Consider the following 17,854-nt stretch of genomic DNA (forward strand, 5'->3'; position numbering starts at 1 on the left):
CAGCCTGCATGCTGTCTTCAGATAAATATGCTAGTAGTTTGGGATGATGAAATATGGGCAGATGTTCTTAGAACTCTGATCCAAGCCCTAGGGAAACAGTTGTGTACAGAACTACAACACTGGTATTCTTCAGGAGAGAAATTTTAATGAATCAAAGGAGGAGGGTTTTTTTCTTCCTTTCAAAGCAAGAAATTTTAGACGTTCTCCCCCCCCCCCTCCTCCTGCAAGGTCTGGTTCTAATGTGGAGAAACTAAAGTACAGTACTTTTTATAAATAGGATGTACGGCCTGCACAGGTAGTCTTCAAGATTTCTAATTGAAAATGGCTAGTATGTAACACTACTGTATGTAAGATAGTCTCCTTAGTCTTAGAGGTCTTCTTACACCACAGCACATATTGTAACTCAGAAGTTGCTTAATTAATGCCATTACTTTGTCATGTTGGATATTTATTTTGGAATGTTTGGAATGTTTATTTAATTTGTATGCCGCCCCACTCCTGAGGGACTCGGGGCGGCTAACAACCAAAAGGAGGGAGGGGATTCAAATAAGACAAAAGACAGACAAAGTAAAAACAACAGCAGTCACAACATTTCAAGTGGGGCTGGAAATTCTTCAGCCCCAGGCCTGCCGGAACAACCAGGTCTTTGTGGCTTTGCAGAAAGCCTGGAGGGTGGTGAGGGTCCGGCACAATATAATTCCTTGGATCTCATTTTTTTTTTTTTTTAGTTTATAGATTGATCTATCTAGATGTCATTTGTAAAACTGAGAAACCTAGATATCCTCATCCATCTGCTTCCAGGTTGAAACATGTTTCTTAAAAGGATAGATATTTCTGTTTTCCGAGATAAACAGATTCTTAGAATGTTTCTTGCCTTTTTAGTGAATCTCGCTGAACTTTTAATCAGACTTCTGCTTAAAAAAAATCTCTGAATTCACGGTCAAAATTGCTCAGTGGCCATTCTCATTTATAGCATGATTTGGAAGACTAGGCTAATGTTTGTTGAGATCGAGATAAAATTATATCTTTTTTCCCCTAATACTTTGCAGGATGATTTGAGGAAAGAAGATTTCAGCAGTATGAGTGCTCAGCTCTTGTATAAAATGATCAAATCTAAAACGGATTTCCCTTTGCACAAAGCTATTAAAGTGGAGAGAGAAGATGTTGTTTTTCTATACCTTATTGAAATGGATTCACAGGTAGGATTACTAACTTAATTAATTAATGTATGTGCTGCCCATCTTGCTTAGCGAGAACAAAGGGCAGTGGCCATGACAGAAGAGACTCTTCTGGACCTCATCAGACAAAATTCCTTGAATGATGGGATCTGCAGCATATCCTTTTTATGATGAGTGCCTGGGCTAATCCCATGGGGATGAGACGGTTTCTCAGATAGCCTGGATGAGGATGAGATGCCTCTACAATCTATAAGACGTTACATTTTGGAATATTTCTAGCACACATGCACTTTGTATTTTTTTTAAAAAGGAACAATTGCTAGCAACTGATACTAATTTTTTTTTAAAAAGGATAAAAATGAACAGTTTTTGCTATATTTATTTGATATGCATCAAATTCAATGTTTCCTTAACCATTTTAAGATGTGTGGATTTCAGTGCTAACTGGGATGGTCTAAGAGTTGAAGTCCACTGATCTAATTGAACGTTTATCAATATCAATAGCACTTAGACTTACATACTGCTTCATAGTGCTTATACAACCCTCTCTAAGCAGTTTATAGAGTCAGCATATCACACCAAACAATCTTGGGTCCCCATTTTACCGACCTCAGAAGGATGGAAGGCTGAGTCAACCTTGAGCCGCTGAGACTCAAACTGCTCAACTGCTGGCAGTTAGCAATAGCAATAGCAGTAGACTTATATACCGCTTCATAGGGCTTTCAGCCCTCTCTAAGCGGTTTACAGAGAGTCAGCATATTGCCCCCAACAATCTGGGTCCTCATTTTACCCACCTCGGAAGGATGGAAGGCTGAGTCAACCCTGAGCCGGTGAGATTTGAACCGCTGAACTGCTGATCTAGCAGTAGCCTGCAGTGCTGCATTTAACCACTGCGCCACCTCGGCTCTATCTATTAATTCTAGCAGAATTAACCTGCAATACTATATTGTAACCACTGTGTCACCATGGCTTTATGTGAAGTTGTTCTGTATATTGAGGCCACTGATCTATGTAGCCAGTTTCCCTTTCCTTCTGATTGTCAGTGATTCTGAGCTCTAGCTGAATTGTAGATCTTCTGCCAAATGGAATACATTTCTCATCTCCCATCTCCTAAAAATTTATTCTGCCCTTTTGGTTTCCCTTCATACTTAGCATTTCCATTGGGAACAGATATTTGAATCCTGGTTTAAAATACTGGTAACTGCTTCTCTTTCTTGTATTATCACATTGGCTGACATCTGTCCACTGTTTCTGTAATCCTGCAGCTGCCTGGAAAGTTAAATGATCTGGATCACAATGGAGACCTTGCTTTAGACTTAGCACTTTGTCGAAGGCTGGAAAGCATTGCAACTACCTTGGTGAATCACAAAGCAGATGTGGATATGATGGACAAGAAAGGCTGGAGTTTGTTGCACAAAGCAATTCAAAGGGGTAAAGATGTTTATACAGATCAGGATGGGCTGAATTTAATAGTCGCAGGCCTTTGAATTTTGCAACAGACAAATAACTAGGAATTCAGAGTAACTATTGCTGCATTCAATAAAGTGACATTTTGCTTAACTATGACTTGTTGGACAAGCAGCCATTGGCTGGTTTCATATATCAAGCAAGGCCAAAGGCCATGTTAAGTTCATATGATTGCATTTTGGCTTAATATAATCTCAGGACAGAATTGGGTTTTAGTACAGGTAGTCCTTGACTTACAACCACAAGTGAGCCCAAAATTTATGTCTAAACAAGACAGTTTTTAAATGACTTTTGCCCCAGTTTATACTTTTTTGACATAGTTGTTAAGTGAATCACTGCAGTTGTTAAGTTAGTAACACAGATGTAAAATCAATCGGGCTTCTCCATTGACTTTGCTTGTCAGAAAAAAAAATGATCGTAGGACCCCAGGACACTGCAGCCGTCATAAATATGAACCAGTTGCCAAGCATCTGAATTCTGATCATGTGGCCCTGGGGATACTGCAATGGTCATAATGGTAAAAAACTGTCCTAATCATTTTTTCCAGTGCCGTTTTGTAACTTTGAATGGTCACTAAACAGATGGCTGTAAGTCAAGGACTACCTGTATCATACACAAATTCCTTTCTTCTGGTCTACAGAGATAGTGGGGTGAGCAATTTTAGAGCAGAAACAGTGGGTGATCCTGGAAGTCTTCATTTTGCCATTTTGTACCTTTTACAGATTTTAATGGCCTCTAACATGAACCAGGATTTAAAACTTTTTATTTGGCTTTCAAACAAAGCATTGGGGGCTATACACCCACACAAAAGCAGGGGAGGGTCTCCATAGCTGTGCCCATTGCATAGCTGGGAAAGCTGCTGTAATTTAAGGACTCTTGTTATGACAAATCTCTGGGCTAATGCCAGATGTTATATTGCACTTTATTTTAAGGTGGTGTTTCGTAAATAGAAAAACAAACACCTCCCCGGAGCTTTGCACAATGTATGGTGTTTGTATATTCTAAGTTTTTAGCGTGCAAGAGGAAAACTGTCTTGAGAACTAGTGTGGTCAGATAGGAATTGGTTGCCATGACACTGAGAGCAAAAGAACAGAGCAGGAACATCTTGAGTTACATCGTTTTCTGACAGTGGGGAAGCATCTTCTGTTCTGCCCCTGAGCTAAATGCCTATAGAAAATGAAAAGCATCTGAATCATAGTTCTGTATGCACACTGTGAATATACTGTCAAGCATCAGCAGCAAAGTATCTTATTGTTGGCAGTCCTTGTTTCTACTATTTTTATTCTTTTGTTGTTGTTGTTCAAGAAACTCTAAAAGAAGTATATTAGACTACCAGTGGAATCAATTTGGTTCAGATCCTCAACCTCAAGGCCTGAACAATTTTATGGTGTCCCTTCTATTGATATAATTGCACCATTGTCATACCGCCCCCATCCTGCCTTTAAAATATAAAGCATGCTCCCTTTGGATGTAAAAAAGGAAAATTGCTGGATCCAATCTGAGTCTTGTCACCAGAACCAAAGATGTATTCTTCCAAGCTTTCAAGCTCATGCTGGAGCCAACATTAGGGAACTTCTGTCTCGCCAGAATGTGTGTTCTACACACTGTATTTGTATGGTTGCTGGTGGTGTGTAGGCTTTTAGGTGTTAATTAGTGGCTTGTGAGCGAATGGTTAGACAAGGAGACCCAAACTCATTGGTAGCCTCACATTGCAATGAAAAAGGGTATGCATTCAATTTTGCAGCTACTATGATTGTTGGCCAAGGAGGGATAGAAACAGCCAGAGAAATGATTGAAACCTGGGAAATGGGCCCCATGTCAGTCAATAGGAGGGCTGATTTACTAGCAGCCTATCCGGTGTTCATGGCACAACAACAACAAGAAAACAATAATGACTTAAAAGCCAACCCTCCATACCAAGATGTTGGAAGAATAAATCTTGGTGACTGGCTCAGTTTGGATCCTGCGACATTATGCTGGAACACATATCTTTATTTACCTTCTTTGGCAGGAAAATTGCCCTGTTTTGATTTATAGTACAAAATACTTGCACGTTAAGAGCATGCATGCATATCAAATGTAGCCCATATTGAGTGCTGTTTCATTTTGGCTTAGCAGTTCACTGAAGTTTGTGCTCCTCATCAGAGGGTTAGGATTTTGGCTGTGATATCAGTGCTGGAGTTTGAGATTGCAGAACTGGGAATAAGATCCCTTTGCTCTTCCCTCCACTGACTGCAGGGACGAGATGTTTTTTCTTGCTATGCTGAGGTTCCAGAAACAGCTTTTTCCCATTGTCCAGTGGAAGTCCATTGTCTCTCTTTGTGGTTCTAAAGTATCAATGGGCAGCCATTTTGTCCAGAATCCACACTGAAAAGAAGGGCTGGCAAGCATGGAGTGGGTTTTCATACATAATTTGTTTTTTTCAGTTCTTGGATGCAGTCAGTGGAGGGAAGAGCAAAGGGATCTTGTTCCCAGTTTATTCTTCACAGTGACAAACCTATTAGTTCAACCCTTTTGTCCTTCCTGCTTAAATAAAGGGGATCACACTGTCCGTTTCCAGTTATGGGCAGGACCACAAGAGAAAGAGTGGTTGAGGGTTTGCTTGGGAACTCAGCACATCTCACGTCCTGATTGTCTACGTGCAGCTGAAGTTCCCTTGCTCTATTTTTCCCAGTCTTTTCTTGGCCAGGCCAAGGACTGTTGCTGTTTGCAGAACTCGCACAAACTGTACCTGATTCATGGCAGAAATATGCCCTCCACCCTCCCCAAACGTCTTACTTATTCTGGATAGCCATTTCTAGTGTTGCTTTACGTACTACTTGTTCATTAAGCTGTGGATGAGTGAAAACTGAAAACTCTCCCCCCCCCCCCCTTAAAACATTCTTTTGCTTCTGTTCCTGGCTCCCAGCTGTCTCCATCTAAGAGACTCTCTGGTCCAGATTTTCCTAGCCTGACTTCAGTAAAATCTTTAGGAAAGCCTGTTTTGAGAGTTTGCCCGTGTTTTGTACATCACTCTGGTGTTCTGCCAGCTTGAAAGATTCTCCCTTTGGCAGGCTGAGAAAGCTATAAGAGACAGAAGAAACAGTATATACACAAACACAGGGAAATTGTCTCTGTTGGTTGCTTTGTGCCCTCTACTGTCAGTCTTACCTTGCATATTGCTGCTGTTTTGTGCTTGTGTCTAGAAAAAAATTAGTTGCCAAACGGGAAGAAAGTTAATAATGGATTCATTGATACATCCAGCAGTTCCTCTTTCTCTTGCATGTGTGATTTTGTCTCTTTCAACCTTTATAGTAGATAGAGCTGGTATCATGATCATAAAACTGTAATCAGGCTCTTGCTGAGTTAATCTGCCTTTACTGCAAAGTTAACACATAGTCTGGATTATGGATAAACTCTAAGGCAGTTCATTGGCTTTAGTTCATTGTGTTGTAAGAGCCCCGTCAGTTGTAGAACAGTCAGAAAATCATGGCTGAAAAACCCTGGCTTGCTGTAAGGGTAAATTTTCAAATATCTTCAACCACTCTCATATTTTAATAACATTGATCACTGAAAATTGGCAGTATTTTCTAAAACATGAAGTATAATCCTTAACATAAACTTAGCATAGACATAACACATACAAACAATGATATTGAAGGCAGCTCCTGATCACTGAAATGTTGGATAGTCCTATTGTGGTGTAATGTGGGACCCAGGACATAGTTCTAAGAAACCTAAAGTATAATCTTCCTTTCTATCTAAAATATCTGCTTCAAGGGAATTCCAGTTGTCATTATTTACTCTTTTTTTGGAACTCTTTTTCTTTCTCACTGGGACATGTTTATATATGGGAATATATTTTTTTTTATTATGAGTCTTATGGAAGAGCTTTCCTTCATTAGCAAATTAGGCTATACTCTATGTGCCTAGCTAATTTCTTAGTTTGCAGAAAATTCTTCTGAATCCTTGTGTTCTTCATCTGAGAGATCAGAAAGAGAAACTGCTAAATTACTAGGTTTCGAGGCAATTAATTATTTTCAGGGCTTGGTTCTGAATGTGAGGGAAAGGTGGGCAGGGGCAGTGACTTTTACTTTACATGTTGAGATACTTGTCATCATTTCCCCTCTGCTCAACAGGAGATAAATTTGCTGCTAATTTCCTGATTAAAAACGGTGCCCGGGTGAATGCTGCAACAGTAGGGGACCAAGAAACTCCCCTGCATCTTGTGGCATCCTATAACTCCAAGAAGCACAAACCAGAAGTAATGTCGGAGATGGCGCAGATTGCAGAGTCCCTCCTAAGGGCAGGAGCCAATCCCAACATGCAAGACAGTCAAGGAAGGTGACTATTGGGTAGCCTGCTGTTTCTGTACGTGCGACTGTTACTCGTGAGGTTGATGTAGACATATGAAGCTTTCCCCAGGCTGAACATCCTCCAGAAGTATCTGCTAAAGCTCAGCATTCTCAGCACTTTCCCTAACTCGGCACTAACTTTCCCTTCCTTTCTTCCTTAGAACTCCATTGCACTCATCTATTGTTGTGAGAAACGACCAAGTATTCAGTCAGCTGCTGCAGTGCAAGCAGTAAGTTTGTGGGAGCCAACAAAATATGGATAAGTTAAGGAAGGTTTATCTGTTGGGCTGCTATTTTAAATAATGTCATATGTTACATTAGGTTACAGCCTGGAAGAATTACTTGCATTGATCAGAAATTGCAATAACAGTTAAACGTTTTTTTTGTAAAAAGTTTTATTTTTTCCTTTTCATATACATTCACAAATATGCATTTTCATGAGTATTATTAATATTTTATCTGTTATCTTCTAGCATTTATCACAATCTGTTTAAACATATAAAAAGCATAATCAGGATCACTTTCTTTCCGCCAAGTACATCCATCTTATTTTGCCACAACCCTACCCCTTCTTTCTTCCCAACCTCCCTTCTCTACCTTCTTCTTTCCTCCTCTCCATCCTCTTTTCTTCTTCCCCTCCCTCTCCCCCACTCTTCCTCTCCTCTTCTTACCCTCTCTCCTACTCTTGCTACCCATCCCTTACTTCCTCTCCTTTACCCTTTCTTCTTTTGCCTCCGCTTTCTCCCTTCTCCTGTTGTTGCCCTTGCTTATTTTTTTTTCGTCATTCTGATGGATTTTCAGGGTGAAATTCCAGCAATCCCGGTCTTATATTTACATAGAAATAAATTTCCTCTTCCACATTTTATTTTCCCTATAATAATTCCACTTGTATTGTCTTTGTATCTTAATCCTTTTCTATTTTTCCCTTTCCCTCTCTTTGATTTGATAATGTGTTGTCTGGGTTAACACTGAGAATAAAGGACAAAGAGGAATCAGTGTACTTCAGGATCTGGGGGCGATTTAATGATTGGTTAGAAAAGGAATATAAGTAAAAAAGAAAAAAAGGTTACAGGTTAAGTAACAGTTAAACCTATAAGTCAGTAATTTTGCCTGATGTTCTTTGGCTCTAAAAATTAAATCTATTTATTGCAATTTTCTCTGGGAGGCAGAAAATGCAAAATGTAGCCATTGAAAGCCCAGCCCAATAAACAGATGAGATTCAGGGACAAACATTCCCCCAATAACAGATGATTTTCACTATGTTGGAAGAAAGGCCGTACCTCCAGCACAATGGAAAATAAGGCCCTGTGGTTCTTTTTAGACTTGATCTGGAACTGAAGGACCACGAAGGAAGTACTGCCCTATGGCTTGCGGTTCAGTATATTACCATGTCTTTTGACCCGTCTGTCAACCCCTTTGAGGATGTCCCGGTGCAGAACGGCAATTCCTTTGATGAGAACAGCTTTGCCGCTAGACTCATCCATCGAGGGAGTAATACTGATGCTCCAGATACAGTGACAGGTGAGAGAGAGGGTGAGGCTGGCAAGAAATTAAAGAGTGAGGCTTAGCTGGCAGGGCTGGCTGACTCTGTACTTACTGCTCTTAATTGTCTCTGCTTGTTGGCGGTTGCTTTTAGGAAGCTGCTTGCTACAGAGAGCTGCGGGGGCCGAAAATGAAGCTGCGGCACTCTTCCTAGCCACACATGGGGCCACAGTCAATCACAGGAATAGATGGGTAGGTCTGGAGAACGGAATGTTGAATGCAAACTCTTGTGGTTGGTCTGTCCCAAAGTACTTGTTGTAGTTCCTTTTGTGCCATGGGATATGGATCAATGCCATGGAAGCTCTTATTGCAAAATGTAATGGTAGAAGATACAGGTAGTCCTCGACTTACAACAGTTTATTTAGTGACTGTTTGAAATCATGACTTGTGACTTGTGACTGTTTTTCATACTTATGACCATTGCAGCATCCCCGTGGTCATGTGATCAAAATGCAGGTGCTTGATCTGACTCATGAACTGACTCATGTTTATGACGGTTGCAGTGTCCTGGCGTCATGCGATTCCCTTTTGTGGCTTTCTGATCAGTAAAGTCTGAATCTGGGGAAGCCAGATCCACTTAACAACCATGTTACTAAATTAACATTTGCAGTGACTCACTTAACAACTGTGGCAAGGAAGGTCGTAAAATGGGGCAAAAGCTACTTAACAACAGTCTCATTTAGCCACAGAAATTTTGGACTCAATTGTGGTCGTAAGTTGAGGACTACCTGTATTGTTGTTAGAGAATAAATAATACTCTTTGATTTCATCTCAGTCACACCTCGTAATCAACAATCAAAAGGCCCAAGCATTTAATTCTTTAATTGGTTTAACTATAAAGCTCCTGAAAGTTCATATCTTGCCATCTGTGTAAGGCCTCTCCTGAGCCACTGGATCATATGTGAGACCATCCAGGGCAATTTTATTTATTTCCTTAACAATATGTCTACCTGTGTATGATTTGTGTTGTTCATTCTTCAGCAAGGTTCCTTGAATGGCATCCTGATGTGAATAATTTAAAAAAAATGCCTGCCCCAAAGTTTTTACATTAAAAGATATAGTGCACAAGCTTAGATAGAAATACATAAATTACTGGGATTTTTTTAAAATTATGACCAGTTGGAATGAAAACAATTCAAGCAACCTTACAATACAATACAATAGCAGAGTTTGAAGGGACCTTGGAGGTCTTCTAGTCCAACCCCCTGCCTAGGCAGGAAACCCTATACCGTTTCAGACAAATGGCTATCCAACATCATCTTAAAGACTTCCAGTGTTGGGGCATTCACAACTTCTGGAGGCAACTTCTGTTCCATTGATTAATTGTTCTAACTTTCAGGAAATTTCTCCTCAGTTCTAAGTTGCTTCTCTCCTTGATTAGTTTCCACCCATTGCTTCTTGTTCTAGCCTCAGGTGCCTTGGAGAATAGTTTGACTCCCTCTTCTTTGTGGCAACCCCTGAGATATTGGAACACTGCTATCATGTCTCTCCTAGTCCTTCTTTCTATTAAACTAGACATACCCAGTTCCTGCAACTGTTCCTCTTATGTTTTAATTGCCAGTTCCCTAATCATCTTTGTTGCTCTTCTCTGCACTCTTTCTAGAGTCTCCACATCTTTTCTATATCGTGGCAACCAAAACAATGCAGTATTCCAAATGTGGCCTTACCAAGGCTTTATAAAGTGGTATTAATACTTCACGTGATCTTGATTCTATCCCTCTGTTTATGCAGCCTAGAACTGTGTTGGCTTTTTTGGCAGCTGCTGCATACGGCTGGCTCATATTTAAATAGTTGTCCACTAGGACTCCAAGATCCCTTTCACAGTTACTACTGTTGAGCAAGGTACCACCTATACTGTACCTGTGCATTTCGTTTTCCTTGCCTAAATGTAGAACCTTACTAAATGTAGAACCTTGTTTGATTCCTTTCAATTTCTTGCACAATATAAGTAGTCCTTATGACCAGTCGCTTAGTGATAGTTCAGCATTACGATGGCCCCAAAAAGGCACATCATACTTGGCTTCAAAGTTTCAATGACGGCTGCCTCCCCCGCAGTTACATGTTTGCATTTTGGGTGCTTAGCAACTGACCTATATTTGTGGTCTGCAATTACAGGACCACAATTTATGACATTTCTTTTGCCAGAAATTGCTATTTACTTCTGGTTTCCAACAAAAAATGCTCATTGCAGAAAATTGCTTACTTAACAACTGTGGTGTTTGTTTTACAATTGTGGTGGCTGCTTAATGACTCCCAACAAAAAGTTGTAAAGTCAAATTTGTCATATGATGAGCCACCTGACAACTGGCACAATTCACGACCATAATTTCAGATTCAGTTATGGTTGTAGGTTGAGGACTGCCTGTATGATAGACTGGCTGCCTTTAACTGGCCATTGAGAATCCAAGGCTGCTGATGAATATATCATTGCTTCTCTTTCTCTGGTGTGAAACCCAGTATGGTAGGGTGGTGTTTTGGGGAGAGGGGTTTGGGGGAAGGTGATATAGAACAGCAGTCACCAACTGGTGGTCTGTGGAGCACTGGGGGTCCACAATAAAATTTTGGTGGTCCGCAGAAAAATTATTTGCATTTTTTATATTGCACTAAATTAGGGGTCCTCAAACTACGGCCCCTGGGACGGATATATGCAATAAACATTTGTGTTGCTGCAGAGAATCTCCCCCTTCTGGGTCTTTTGTGCAGGTTGGAGGCAGGCAGAAATTCCGACATGAGGTCTGCTTCAGCCTCTTGGTGAGGGGCTTTGGGTGAAGGCTGGAGGGAAGTGCTGCTGGTAGCGAAGAGCCGGAGGGCCTTGTTCCAGTGGGACTGTATCATGCTCTGAAACTGGCTGACCATCTCAGCCCGTTGAGCCTCCAGGCACCGGTACCCGGCCTTGCACTCCCCAAGGTCTTCCCTCTGCTTGGAAAGCCTATGCTCATAGTCCTCAGTGAGGTGCTTCTGCTGAGCCTCCTTCTCCAATTTGAACTGAGCTGTTTTGCCAACTGTTCCTCTTTCTCTGGGTGGCTGCTTAGCTTCAACAACTGCTTCCTATTAGGGCCCTAAGGAACCCTGGTGGGCAGGCAAGGAGTGGCTAGGAGGGGAGGGGCGAATAGAGGCCATCGAGCTGCCCTTCAGTGTAAGTTGACATCAGGTTGGCCACAGTCATCCAGTCACATGATCACCTAGCCATGCCCACCCAGCTAGTCATTAGGCAGAGCATATTCATGGTCCACGGGATTTAAAATTATGAATTAAGTGGTCCCTGAAGTCCAAATGGTTGGTGACCCCTGGTATAGAAGGCCATACAATCAGATGAACTCATATCTGCCTTCAGAAGCAATTCATCCCGGACTCAGATTGGATTGATGATAGCTAAGTTCATGTCAGCACGTGACACTTGAGGTGCTGGGCTGGAAAGTCTTTTTCAGGAACTCTTCCCCGCACTCCCCTCCAGTTCTCCCAGCAGATGCCTTTCATTTCTCCAACTCGTCTTCTTTTAAAGGGTGAAACACCGCTGCACACAGCCTGCCAGCACGGTCTCGCCAATCTCACCGCTGAGTTGCTGCAACAAGGAGCTAACCCAAATATCCAGACGGAGAAAGCAGCCCCTGCCCCAAAGGGGACTGTCATGCCTGGCACTGCGGATAGTGTTAGTTTTCAAACTCCTCTTCATATGGCCATAGCCTATAACCACCCAGACGTCGTATCGGTTATCCTGGAGCAAAAAGGTAAGATGTTCAGTTAACTTTAGGTAAGGAGTTGCTCACTCGAAAGCATCAAGAGTAGAACAAATATGACCCAGGTGTAGGAAAAGGAAGAGATTCACTTGAGAATTAAAGAAAAGAACCAAGAGGGGAAATCTGAGAAAGTGATCAAAGTAACAAGAGTTAGAAGGGACCTTGGAGGTCTTCTAGCCCAACTCCCTGCTCAAGCAGGAAAACCTATACTATTTCAGACAAATCAAATCAAAAAGGAGACTGGGAATTTATACTTGTCTCTGTAAATGAAAGAGTTTGGGGGCCCTAAAAGGAGATCTCTAACAACTTGGTCTAGAGTAGAGGTGAACAACCATTATGGTCGAGGAAGTATCCTCAATACTTTTTTGTGGAGAGAAAAAATCACAGAAGTAGTAATAGCAATAGCAGTTAGACTTATATACCGCTTCATAGGGCTTTCAGCCCTCTCTAAGCGGTTTACAGAGTCAGCATATCGCCCCCACAGTCTGGGTCCTCATTTCACCCACCTCGGAAGGATGGAAGGCTGAGTCAACCTTGAGCCGGTGAGATTAGAACCGCTGAACTGCAGATAACAGTCAGCTGAAGTGGCCTGCAGTACTGCACCCTAACCACTGAGCCACCTCGGCTCTGCCCTACCCTACTTATGACTGTAATTGGGACCAGAATTTCTGTTGCTAAGGAAGACAATTGTTCAGTGAGTCATACCCAGTTCTATGCTACAGCTAAGCAAATCACTGCAGTTGTTAAATGAATCATATGGCTGACTTCACCACCACCTTGCTTAGAAATGGAAATTATAGTTCCAATTGTATTTGTAAGTCAAGGACCACCTGTAAGTTCTAGAATTCCCAGCTGTGAATGTAAAATGGAAGCTACTGTTCAAAAAGCAGGATATCTCAATCTGATCATTTAAAGGAAAAGGATCTTATTTAGCCCTTCTCAGCCTAGCTCCAAACAGATAGATTGGGATTGCAAAACTCCAAATTCTCAACCAGGATGGCTTATATGATAATTGAATCACAGAATATGAAAATTAAAAACTAATATATCTGGAGGATTCCAGGTTGAGCAAGGATGCTATGGATTTTGGCTAAGGGTTTTGGAAATTGTAATCATAACTTACTTTACACGTTAAATTAACATGTTTAAAGAAACTTGATTTTATTTTTTATTTTTTTAGCTAACGCTCTCCATGCGACCAACAACTTGCAAATAATTCCAGACTTCAGTCTCAAGGACTCTAGAGATCAAACTGTGCTAGGATTAGCATTGTGGACAGGTAGGAATTGAAGCAATCGTGATACCAGTATGGTAGGTTGAGGAGGCTTTTATTTTGCAAAAGAAAAGTTTTATAAATTAAGGATATAGTTCATGGGAGTTTAAAGCACCATCCAACTGATATTTTTAAATCCTGTTTTCAAATGCAGAAGAGGTTTAGTTATTTCATATGATTACCCACCCTTTATTCTTTACAAGTGGTGGCTCAGCAGCACATGTTTACTAGTGAGTTCTCTGAAACTTAGTTTTTGCAAGCCAAGGCACTTGTGGGCAGAGATACATCCAAAAAGGCTGATGAGATCAGGGCCAAAAAAGGGAGGCTGCCAGGACAGAAAAAAAAATGGGTTCATTTAAATTTCATTAAAATTTCAATTAAATACAGTTCATGATTTTACACATAGAAAGAGAGAGAGGCGGGGAGAGAGGGCATTTTCCTCTAACACCCCCTTAAAAATTAAAATTCAGTGGCAGCTTTTAGGAGCATCTAGAGCAAGGGTTCCCAACCTTTTTTTGGTTCCACAAACTGACAGCAGTGGTGGCTTCAATGGCGGCAGGTGGGATGGTTTTGTGTATGAAACCTAAATCCTGTGCATGTACCTTAGGTACAAAATAAATTTTGCTACCAGGTAGGTATGCTGAGCTTGAGCGCACAAAATCTCGCTATCATATATCCCTAAACATTTGGAAGGTTCTAGGCTTTCTGCTGCTGAATTTAAAATAAAATGAAAATAGTTAACAATCTTAGAACGTTATTGAAAACCTGGCTTGGGAAGCTGTCTTAAGTTGACCCGTGCTCCTTAGAAGAAAGGATCCAAATTAAAAATACCATAAATACTTTGCCCCTTTTGTCATCAGGTATGCACACAATTGCAGCTCAACTCCTGGGCTCTGGAGCCTCCATCAATGACACAATGTCAGACGGACAGACTCTGCTACACATGGCAATACAGAGACAGGATAGCAAGAGTGCCTTGTTCCTCCTAGAGCATCAAGCCGACATCAGTGTCAGGTAATAAGAGGCGTGTATTACTTCCATATTTGCAAGAAACTCCTGGCAGATTTTCAGAATTCGATTTTTAGGCTCCAAGCATCTGAGGGGAACCAACCCAAGAATCCATTTTGTTAAATTAATTGTCTGCTGGTTAGCTATCAAAACAATTCTCATAGCTGACTTGAATCCTTTGATCCTCTCCATTGAGTCCTTTTGGGAAGGGTTCATTTTTAAAATGCTCTTATAATGGTATTATTTTTTGTAGGTGTGGATGCATATTTTTGTTTCCATTTATTGAGTTTCTGTAACTGAGACAATATTACGCAAGTCCGAATTTTCCAGAAATGGCTTTTTGACAGAAAAAAATTTTTTTTTAATGTAGTTAGGTGCATTTAGGCAGATCAATGGGTTTGCTATTTCTTTTGTTTCCCATTGAAAATTGTAGGGATGTATGCATTATTGAGAGTTTGTTCTTACATGCTTAGAAATAAACAGCCACAAGGCCAGGACCAGGAATCTAGGTCTCCTGCTCAGGCAAGAGATACAAAAAAATTTAATTAGAATTTCAGTATAAAATACAGAATTACTAAAGATTAAGGTTAGCACTTGTTTTACCTAAAGAAAGTTCCACTTTTAACTTCTGGCATTGTCTGTTGAAAAAGTCTTGGGTAATAGGAGGTGGATCGGCAGGAACATGTACAAAATCTTGGAGCACAACTCATTTGTTATAGGGCAGTTAGTGTGGGCAGATGGACCTTTCATTTTCAGGAACAGCAAATGTACAATAGTTCTCCATGCATGTTCTCCAACTTATTTAGTTGAAATTATAAATATAGAAAAATACAGAGAACGTAATGTTTAGCTTTTTCAACTGCTTTTCAGACAATGGTGAGAACTCTACCACTGTTTTGAGAGCAAAATATTTACAGGGTTTTTTAAAGATTTTGAGAGTCACCACCCAATAAAAAGATATGGTTTAATGAAAGAGTTATTTAATATGATTACTCCTTGCTCCTAACCTGTAGAATAATTTCCCCCTTCTGCATCACTACAAAGTTCAGTTCTGCTGCATGTTTTGATAAACTCTTGTTTGTGATCCCAGCGAGAAAACCAATCAAGGGGTGGAATGGTGATTATATTAACCAAGTATTGAGTAGTAAGGATTCCCTGCCAGATGTAAAGGTCTAAGACATAGACTTGACATTGTCTTTATTGCAGGACTCAAGATGGAGAGACAGCTCTTCAACTAGCAATAAAAAACCAGCTGCCCTTGGTAGTTGATGCAATCTGCACTAGGGGAGCAGACATGTCTGTGCCGGATGAGAAGGGGAACCCTCCCCTCTGGCTTGCTCTTGAAAATAATTTGGAAGATATTGCTTCAACGCTGGTAAGAGGGAATGGAACTGATAAAGTTAAGGATAAATGTTATAATCTTAAGTACTTTGAAAAACCTGCAACAATAGAGCATCCACAACTCCGGGAGACAAGCTATTCCACTGATTAACTTTTCTCATTTCAGAAAATTTCTCCTTACTTCTAGGTTGGATCTCTCTTTAACAGGCTTCCACCCATTACTACTTGTCCTGCTCTCTGGTTCGTTGGAGAAGAACCTCTTCTCTGTGAAGCCTCTCGTGTACTAGAAGACCATTAACATGTTCCCTCTGATCCTTCTGATAGCCTAGACATACTTAGCTCCCTCACCTGTTCACCATATGGTTTAGCCTCCAGACCCCTTATCATCATTGTTGCTTTTCTTTGCATGCTATCTAGGCACTCAGCATCTTTACTGTATCATGACGACCAGAACTATACACAATGTTCGAAATGTAGCCTCACTAGTGAGGTATAAAGTAATATGATCATTTCTCATGATCTTGATGCTATCCCTCTGTTGATGCAGCCTATGACTGTATTGGCTTTTTTGGCAGCTGAAGCTGGTGGCTTATACACATAGACCAAAACAAATTTTTCCCTAAGGGAAAGATCAGAGACAGTATGCGAATTGTATTGAATACGCTAAGAGTACTATGAAGCCCACCAAGAGAAGCAAATGACGTTATTTCTGGACTCACAAAAGGCCTTTGACAATGTGAATTGGCAATTCACGACAATGCAATTACATATGATGGGATTTGGTGAGGGATTTATAAATATGATTAAAGCAATATATCATAATCAGCAAAGGTAATGGTAAATGGTGACATGACTACCACCTATTCTCTACTTGTGCATTTGATTTGTTTTCCTGCCTAAGTTCAGGAAAGTGCATTTTATTAGAGACCAAATAAATACATGCAATTTTCCAGATTGAACAGCCCGCATACTTTGTCTATGTACACATAAGAAAGGCAGATTGTGATATCAAATGTCTGCTTTTCCTTTCAGGAGTCAGGCAGTCTCTTTATCTCTTGTTTGCAGGTAAGGCACGGTTGTGATGCAACTTGCTGGGGCCCAGGACCAAGTGGTTGTTTACAGACATTGCTGCACCGGGCCATTGACGAGAACAGTGAACCGATTGCCTGCTTCTTGATCCGCAGGTCAGGAAAACAAAAACCCATAGTACAAAAGTTGACAGCATTTTGTGGCTGGGATTTATATGTTTTATCATATAAATCCAGCCATTCTTGTTTCGCTATGAGCTGGCTTTGCTGAACACCAAAGTAAGTGCTGGTTTTCAGCAAAACTCTCATAGAATACGATTGTGTGACCATGGGGCACTGCGAACTGCAGTAAATGGAGGCCAGTTGCCAAACACCCTACACGCAGTCACGTGACAGAGGGTGGCTGTTGGAACTTCAGAACTGGGTTGGTAGTCACAAGTGACAGCAGTAGTCACCGCTGCGGACTACCTCTATTGGCCATTTTAGACCAATATGGTCACAGTTTTACAGGGCCATTCTGTTTGGGCAGTAAAAGGTTCCCCTTGCACATATGTGCTAGTCATTTCTGGCTCTAGGGGGCGATGCTCATTGTTTCAAAGCCGAAGAGCCAGCGCTATCCGAAGACATCTCTGTGGTCATGTGGCCAGCATGACTAAACGCCAAAGGCACATGGAACACTTACCTTCCCACCAAAGGTGGTCCCTATTTTTCTACTTGCATTTTTACATGCTTTCGAACTGCTAGGTTGGGAGAAGCTGGGACAGGTAACAGGAGCTCACTCCATTACGTGGCACTAGGGATCTGAATCACTGATCTTTCTGATTGACAAGCTCAGGGTCTTAGCCACTGAGCCACCATATTTGGGCAGTTTGGGCCCATCCCTGTTTGGGCAGTAGAAGAGACCAATGCTTTCAAACAGCGCTCTCTCCATGCTATCTCCCAGGGA

The 17,854-nt window shown here is 41.1% G+C and overlaps 1 protein-coding gene across 2 annotated transcripts in view; it reads left to right on the top strand.

Annotated features, from left to right (window-relative positions):
- Positions 1–17,854, top strand: part of ANKFY1 (ankyrin repeat and FYVE domain containing 1) — a 62,661-nt gene that overhangs the window by 25,934 nt on the left and 18,873 nt on the right. For both annotated transcript variants that reach the window (XM_014069815.2, XM_014069816.2), the window contains exons 6-16: positions 1,050–1,199; positions 2,444–2,609; positions 6,764–6,968; positions 7,141–7,209; positions 8,301–8,500; positions 8,616–8,713; positions 12,024–12,249; positions 13,439–13,537; positions 14,392–14,545; positions 15,746–15,914; positions 16,946–17,064. In XM_014069815.2, coding sequence (XP_013925290.2) covers positions 1,050–1,199; positions 2,444–2,609; positions 6,764–6,968; positions 7,141–7,209; positions 8,301–8,500; positions 8,616–8,713; positions 12,024–12,249; positions 13,439–13,537; positions 14,392–14,545; positions 15,746–15,914; positions 16,946–17,064 — 1,655 coding nt within the window. The remainder of the gene's footprint in view (positions 1–1,049; positions 1,200–2,443; positions 2,610–6,763; positions 6,969–7,140; positions 7,210–8,300; positions 8,501–8,615; positions 8,714–12,023; positions 12,250–13,438; positions 13,538–14,391; positions 14,546–15,745; positions 15,915–16,945; positions 17,065–17,854) is intronic.

The sequence above is a fragment of the Thamnophis sirtalis genome, unplaced genomic scaffold (genome assembly GCF_051295495.1).
Source record: "Thamnophis sirtalis isolate CommonGarterSnake01/CBP01778 unplaced genomic scaffold, rThaSir2_p1.2 scaffold_6, whole genome shotgun sequence".
Lineage (NCBI taxonomy): Eukaryota > Metazoa > Chordata > Lepidosauria > Squamata > Natricidae > Thamnophis > Thamnophis sirtalis.